This window comes from Rosa chinensis, chromosome 1 (genome assembly GCF_002994745.2).
Source record: "Rosa chinensis cultivar Old Blush chromosome 1, RchiOBHm-V2, whole genome shotgun sequence".
Classification (NCBI taxonomy): Eukaryota; Viridiplantae; Streptophyta; class Magnoliopsida; order Rosales; family Rosaceae; genus Rosa; species Rosa chinensis.
In genome coordinates, this window is record NC_037088.1 from 28,848,842 (window position 1) to 28,857,002 (window position 8,161).

The following is an 8,161-nucleotide window of genomic DNA, read 5'->3' on the forward strand; positions in this document are numbered from 1 at the left end:
GAGCTATTAGATGTGCTTTGATACACTGACATCTTGTGATAAAAAATTTAGTAAGCTCGGTAAAAAGAAATGCTCAGCAAAAGATCTGCTTCTTTAATGGGATGTGCCACCTCCTTATTTTTTGCAGCTACCTGGTCAATGAAGTTGTTGACTGCATATCAACATCTCTACTCTTTGAAGGAGACTAGAGTGGAAAAAGGAGGAAGGCTGCTAAATGAGTTTTTCCTCCGAAGGGGAGACTCAAAATTAGTCTTGTTGGTGCATTTTGGAGTGGAGTGGATTGCGGAGGAATTGGGGTTGTAGTCAGGGATGATCTGGGAGTTTCAAAGGTGCATGGTCTAGGGAACTGGCCTATGTGAGCAGTGTGTTACATTGCGAGGCTGAGGTTTTTAGAGTTGGGCTATTACTGGCCATTCACCAAGGTAAGAAGAAGGTAGAAGTGGAGAGTGATTCCTCTATTCTTGTGAATGCTTTGAACCACCATGGAGAAGATATTTCTGAGGTTAGTTGAATTATTGATGATTCAAAAGTTTATTTGCATGCTTTTGATGTTATTGTAATTTGACACATTTATAGGGAAGCAAATACTGTGGCAAATTAGCTCACTTTGCTAGTTTCGATCATAATATTGACATGTCGTTAGATGAGGTTCCTGATTTATTACAGAATGTGATCTACGAGAACTATTGTAGACTAATGTAAAGCTTCAAATGACACTCAGGTTTTAGGAATTAGCCCACCCTCCCCCTCCCGATGCGTCAATCTATAATAAATAATAACTTGGGTGTAGGAATGAACCTCCCAGCTTAACTAGATTTCAAATTCTTTTTCAAAAAAAAAAAATATTACCTTTTGGATCTTCCTCATATTCATTTTTGTTACATTGTTCATTGTTTTGAGGTGTTTCAGTTTGGTCCTCCTTTTTTTTTTTTTTTTGAAAGAAGAGAATTCATTGAATTAGCGATAGAAATCGCTCAAGAGGACATCCCACATGAGATTGGGAGCATACAAAAGCCAAATTCGACTTGACCATAGAGCTAAATGAGAACAAATCAGAAGGTGTACTCCACCAACAATTTGTCATTTTACAATAAAACATTGCTCTGAAGCACTAATAGAGAACTTAGCAAAAACTGAAGATAAAATCCCAGCCACCTCAAGATAATTACCAACAATAGCACCATTGTCATGACCTTGAAATTTGTAGAGAAAATCATCAGTATCTGCAATTCGGGTATGCAAAGAATTGGTAGACCAATCAAAACCAAATTCATCCCAGCCTAAAACACACTGCTCGCCAAGGCACTCAATTGTGGTACTCACAGCGCGATTGTACTAAGACTCTTCATAGAATGTAGCAATGATCAATTTACCCAAAAGTAAACGCAGCACATCCAAAATATTACAAGTAGCAAAACTTAAACAGCAACTAGATAGAAGGTCTCCTGGGTCCCAAATCCAGACCCATGGAGACGTCTGGCCCAACAAAAAGTTAAACTGGGCCCAGAAGCAACCCAAATTCATGGAAGCTCGATTTGATCTGGACACCCAAGGTTGGGCACCCTTCATCTGTGCCCCAGCCGACCACCACTTCAAGCACCCTCTGCCTCCCTGCAACACCACCGTCAGCATCACAAACCGGACTTCAAACAAAACCCAGATTTTGATCAGCCAAAGGCAGATTCTCCAGGCGCGGCTGCGTAAGATTGCCTCTAACCCAGGCCATACCAACTTCTCCGACATCGACCGCATTAAGGCCGCATCAGTTTGGTCCTCCTCTCTTGTTATTCTCTTTTTTTTTTTAATGATTAATTCAATTGAGTATTAGGGAGATTTTTCCTCTCTCTCACTCGTCTGTCTTTCGATAAAAAGAAAATTAAAAAAAAAAAAAAAAACATGCGTCAAGGAATTAAGGAAGAAGTTGTAAAGTATATAGTCCTTTTCTTTTTAACATTATTAACTACAATAAATTTTACAATCAAATCAACACGGTGTAAAATAAATTTCTATCAAGCTACTTAATTCCAAGCACATTTAATCGAGTAATTCTCAATTATCACAGATCAAACAAGAGAACATCTTATGAACAAACGACTTTGTTGATTGCGGCGTAGGAGAGGTTGCGCAGACAATAATCTGGGATTCGTCGGTTCCATTTTCCCTGGCTTTCTGGCATTCATCTTGAAACATTTTAAACGCACCTTCCACATATTTGAGAGCCTCTGAAACAGTCATGTTCTCCACCAATTTGTGGGGATATATATCCTTCTTGTGATCCCCATTTAGTGCTGCAGCCAATTGCACTAGTTCTTCTTGGAAGTCACTGATTTTTGCATCATCTTTAGATCCAGCTTCTCGTAGTTTCATCGGTTCGGGCAAGGTAACTACAGTAAGCAAATTAAAATGCATGCATCAATTAAGCCACTATCTTTCGAAGTTTGCATGTGGATCACTATTCGCCCGATGTCATATTATATATCCTCAAATACAAATAATACTTATGAAAAAGGGTCCAATTCTTGGGACACTTTATTTTACACATATTTTTACACTTTTTAAATTTTAGTCATTAGATCTTTCAATGCTCTTGATTAATTTCATGTATGATTTAGCAAATGATGCGGAAACAATTATTTTTTTCAAAAACAAAAAAAAACACTTAAATTAAAATGATTTTATACGAAAAATAAAATCAAAATTACAAGGTGAATGTCGTCATCTTCTTCATCACGCAAAAAGAGAAGAAAAAGAGGCATAGCCTCTCTCTCTCTCTCTCTCGCTCCCCCCCCCCCCCCCCCCCCATCAGATAATAGAATATGGACATGGCCTAAAAGAAAGAAAAGGGGTATGAAAATGATTGAAGACCCGAGAAGAAGAGAGATATGAGACTTGTAGTTCAATTACTGATACTAACATGATGGAATAAAAGGAGGGAGGATGGATTCTTACAACACAAATAGTAAGACAAAATGATTTAAGTGAGAGGTTTTTTTCTAGCAAATCGTGTAAAAACCTAAATGAAATGAAATTAAGGTACCATTGAAAAAAATTAATTATTAACTCAACAAAATAGAGAAGATGGTACTGAAGAGAGAGAGGCAAGGCCTCAAATTTTTTCGAAGAGGAGAACACATTCATCTTCTAGTTTTTTTTATTTTTTTATTACATCAACAACTAATAAATATAACAACTAGTATTTCGTAAGTCGAACTTACAACAACCCACTTATGTTCATCTTCTAATTTTGATTTTCCTTATAAAATTATTTTAATTAAAAAAATTATTATTTTGAGAAAATAAAATTATTTCCACGTCATTTACCACATCATATTTGAAATTAATAAAGACAATTGAAAACACTTAAACTAATAGCTAAAAAGAAATGTAAAACAATGTGTTCCATGATCTTGACCCTAAAATTTTTTTTTTTTTTTTTAAATCATCTTTATATCGGATACACCACTTGACAATTTTTCTATCATTAAACAATCGGTTAATTTATATATGTTCAATATTGAAACTTTGAAATATATCATATTGCTATAATAGTGTTTAAGGTTAACACCCGGTTTATGAGATCTAAATCTTAAAGATCACGAGTGTTGGATGAGAAGAAAAATCAGTGACATGTATCAAGAAACAATGATATAACACCAATTATATATTGGCATGTATATTCATATATATGGTCGATATCAAGATTCGGTGGGCATCAAAATTAAGTTTCAAATAAATGTTCACCTGGGCAATCAGTTCTTGGAGTTGTTCTAGTCAAAATAACATCAAAGGTTCCTGCCCAAGCATCACGTTTTGTGAGAAACTCTTTTAGATTGAAAATCTTCTTAACAGTTGCTGCAATTGAGGAGTGCTCAAACTCTGATGAAGGATATGGCCCCGAAGGTCCATGCAACACTGCAATTTTAATTTTCAATCAATCAGAACAAAGTTACTATGCATACCATTCGTAGTACCACAGCATAATAAAGTTACTATGTAGCATCTTAGTTTAACTTAGATATAGTTACCTGTTGCACGCTCAATCCAGGGAGAAATTAGGAAGGCCGGAACCCTAACACCAAGACGATCGAATTTAAAGTTGTAGGGCGCAGGACCAGCGATGTCATCAGGACTAGGAACATCTTTAACAGGCGTCGGAACATGATCATAGAATCCGCCATGCTCGTCATATACAATTATGAACAACATTTCATTCCACTGAGGACTTGATCGTATTGCTTCGTACACTTGCTTTACGAATTTCTGGCCCTCTGAGACATCATGAGACGGGTGATCATCGTTGGCAGGGAGGGACAATAGATCGAAGAATCTTTGTTCCACAACCGTATAGTTTGGTAATTTGCCCTCCTCGCAATGCTTCTTAAAATGTAGATCAAACTGATGGAAGTTATCAATATACTTCAACTTTCTTAGATTCCTGCAATGTCAATTACATTTTAAGAACTTGGTATGAGTACTGGTCACCGGTGTCTACTTTTAAGTCTTCATCTTAGAGTGAAATCATGGGTTTCTTTTCTGATAGAAACTTTGTTATACAAATGAAAAAGAAAAGAGAAACCAAATTAACTGTATGATGCTTAATTTTTGTCATGATGAAGGATAATGACTTTAATAATGGACGCCCCACCACTAGTTGATATAGTCAATCTTCTTTGGGAGACAAGAAAAGAGGTGCATGATTGATAAGAATCAAAATAAGCTTCATCATTATGTTAATTACTTCTGAGTTCCAACTAAAAAGAAATTGATTATGGGCTAAAAACAAACTACATTAAGATAGAGTGATTCTGAGGTAGGGGTATGCTACGTGGCGACAGGCCTAATCAATTAATGTTTATGTAGAGAGTGTTTTGGGTATTTCATTTTGATTAAACATGAGTAATTTCATAATACAATTAAAAAGTAAAGAAACATGATTAGTTTGGCACATCAACCATGTGGCACGTTAATTTGCCCTATCTAAAATTTTTTCATTAAAATAAAGAAAAGCTTCATTGTGAAAAGGGGAGTGAAATTTGCACCCCCCTTATTACAATCTACACCCACTTCCTAATTTTTTAACATTTTCTGATGCCATCTTACATGTGTTTCCCATATTACCCTCTTCTCCAACCATTTTTCTTCAGTCTCTCTCTCTGTCTCTGTGTCTCAAAACTCTCACTCCTCACTCCTCACTCCCTCCCTCCCTCTCTATCTCTTACTCTAGTCTCCGGCGATGGACACCAAATCCGGTGGGAATTTATAGTGAAAGCGCCATGGATGATCACATCACATGAGCTTAGAACATGGGTGACGATGAGTGAATACAAAAGAGTCAAAAGGCTCGATCACTCAAAAAGGCTACGAATTCAATTCGATTTGTCCTTACAATCAAATCACAACTCACAGCTTCACAACCACCAGATCAAAAAGTGTTTTTGTGTTGGGACTCAAAAACAAGCATGGTATTCCGGTTAAAGTCTTTGAATCTGTTGGAGAGTTTTCGGTGATCGTCATGACCACCTTTTTTCTGTGCCCCCTCTCTTAATGCAGGGCTTCCGCATAACCTGTTTCTTTTGTTTTCTAGCTCTAGTTTAATTCACACAAAAGTAGTACTCTGGCTCTGGCATATATAAAATAGGCAACTGATAGAGTTTGGATAGAAGTAGCAGAAGATATGTGATCTGAAAATCTGGGTTTAATTAAATATATGCAACTACGAACAGTATCAGACATTCAAGCAAAGAAAAGTCTATTTCAATTTTCAACACATGTTATTGCTATCTAAATTCCCACCATGTGGCTGTTGAATTCATCGCCAATCAAAACCCAGTCTCTCTATCTCTTACTCTTACTCACTGATCAAAACCCAGATTGAAAAAAGACAATGAGAAGCAGAGAAACCAAACCCCACCTTTCCGGAACCGAGAAAGCCGGTGATAATGGTCGCCGAAACACGGGTATCGAGACCCAAGCTCGGATTCTCATCAAGATTGTAGCTTGAGGCAGAGACCATGCTCCTGGAATACCCAGGATGAGGGTTCTTGGCATGGCGGGAATTGAATTGTCGGGAAACGAGGGAGCATAGGCTTCGGAGGAATTGAGAGGAGGATGAGGAATCGTGGATAGGAGGATGAAGGAAGTGATTGAAATTCTTGAGGGATGTTCTTGAGAGTAGGATTCTCGCAGTTGTCGTCGATTCGTCCTCCACAGTCGACAATTGAACGAACTACCACCAGAAGTGTGACAGCGACGTTGAGAAGAAGATAACCGTGCCGGTGCGCCGTCGTGGGGGGGCCAGACGCCGGAGTTGCCGGAACTTGCCCAGAAACGGTCAGAGGATCATGAACTTCGGGCCTTCGACTCTCTCTCTACAGCCAGTGCATGGATGATCCGAAACCACCAACAGGTCGACGATGAAGAGACGCTTCGATTGATGGTGGTCCGCTGTCGTGTCGTGGCCGGATGGTGAAGATGGAATCGGGTCGCCGGTAGGAGCACTCGGGTCAACGATTCGCCGCGGCAGCGTCCGTCTTCTGCAGCTGAGCAGGAATCTCTCTGTCGCAGGCCAGCTTTAGCGACTCGGTTTGGTGTCCATCGCCGGAGACTAGAGTAAGAGATAGAGAGGGAGGGAGGGAATGAGGAGTGAGAGTTTTGAGACACAGAGACAGAGAGAGAGAGACTGAAGAAAAATGGTTGGAGAAGAGGGTAATATGGGAAACACATGTAAGATGGCATCAGAAAATGTTAAAAAATTAGGAAGGGGGTGCAGATTGTAATAAGGGGGGTGCAAATTTCACTCCCCTATTTCATCCATTTAGAAGCTACAGTTTTTGGTGGCAAGGCACTACGTACGAACAACACAATTCAAACTTAACACGAATATCACAATAATTAAGTTCGCTGATACACAATAAATATTGTTCAAAAGAATATTCAATATTAATTTCATTTTTCAAATCTCTGTTTAGTACTTTAGTAGCGTTTCAAGCAACTCATGGTTAAAACCGAAAGTGTCCGAGCAATTACAATATATGATAATTATTTTTTGTTCGTTAGAACACAGTTAAACGTATAATATATTACTCCGATCAAAGTAAATGATGAACTACAATTTATATGATTAGGTCATTACCTGTACAAAAGTGTGGCAGGAGGGGTCTGATAGTATATTCCGAAAGAGTGACCAGCTTCCTCCACGGACTCAAATATGGTCTTCTGCGGCATCCCCTCAATCAGCAAGATCGTATCATTCCCTGAAAGTCCGTGCGACGTCCCCGAGTGCACGTACTGCCGGTTCGGCTGCGTCGACGCCGGCACCGAAGCAAACCACCTGTCACACACTGCAAACTCTTTCACCAGCTCCCTATACACTGGAATGTTCTCCGGCTTGAACCCGTTCATCACCGTCTCAGCCAACCCCGTCTGCGTTGTCTCGGCGTTTTGTGCGAACCCCTCCATTGTTGGGGCGAGGTTCTTGGACTCAGAGGCCTCCGACCATGGCTCGCCGAAGACTTGCTCGTAGACAGCTTGGATGGAGTGGCCTGGGTCAGGGTCGACGTAGGCGGAGTTCTTGCCGAAGAAGACACGTTTGGAGTTAGGGTCGGAGGTGGAAATGAGGTTGGATTCGGAACCGGTGACGCCATTGATGTCAGGGTTTAGGGACTTCATCCACCCGAGCATGTGGTCGAACGAGCGGTTCTCTTGGACCAAAACCACCACCGTTTTGATGGGGCAGCTACTTGTACTGCTGCTCGACTCTGAAACCATTTTTGTTGGTGGTGGTGGTAATGCTGGAGCTTGGTTCTGTGGTATTGGGAAATTGGTTCTGCAAGGTTTTTTAGTTCACGTTTTGTATTTGATAATGGTGATAATTTATAGACAGAGATGATGATGACCAGGAAGGTTTGGTTGGACTTGTCAACAAATATTTTCACCATCTAACTACCCCATAATTATATGGTACCATTTCTCCATTCTAACCTATATGGTAGAATTAAGTTAATGAGGACAGAAGTACTATTACAATGGTGTCAGTGTAACAGTCGATAAACAATCGCACTGTGCAAGTTTTCTAAAAAAGAAGAAGAAGAAGAAGAAGGAGAAGAAGAAGAGGAAATGCACCGTAATATATGCGTCTTTTTTTATTCATGTTTTGTTACTT

The 8,161-nt window shown here is 39.4% G+C and overlaps 1 protein-coding gene across 1 annotated transcript; it reads right to left on the reverse strand.

The window, feature by feature from the left end:
* Positions 1-1,949: 1,949 nt before the first annotated feature.
* LOC112186306 (non-specific phospholipase C3) lies at positions 1,950-7,879 on the reverse strand. Its single transcript, XM_024324668.2, has 4 exons — positions 7,133-7,879; positions 4,026-4,435; positions 3,742-3,912; positions 1,950-2,384 (listed from the first exon to the last, which is right to left on the reverse strand). The coding sequence occupies exons 1-4, from the start codon at positions 7,765-7,767 to the stop codon at positions 2,050-2,052; spliced, it is 1,551 nt and encodes a 516-aa protein (XP_024180436.1). The 5' UTR covers positions 7,768-7,879; the 3' UTR covers positions 1,950-2,049.
* Positions 7,880-8,161: the final 282 nt, after the last annotated feature.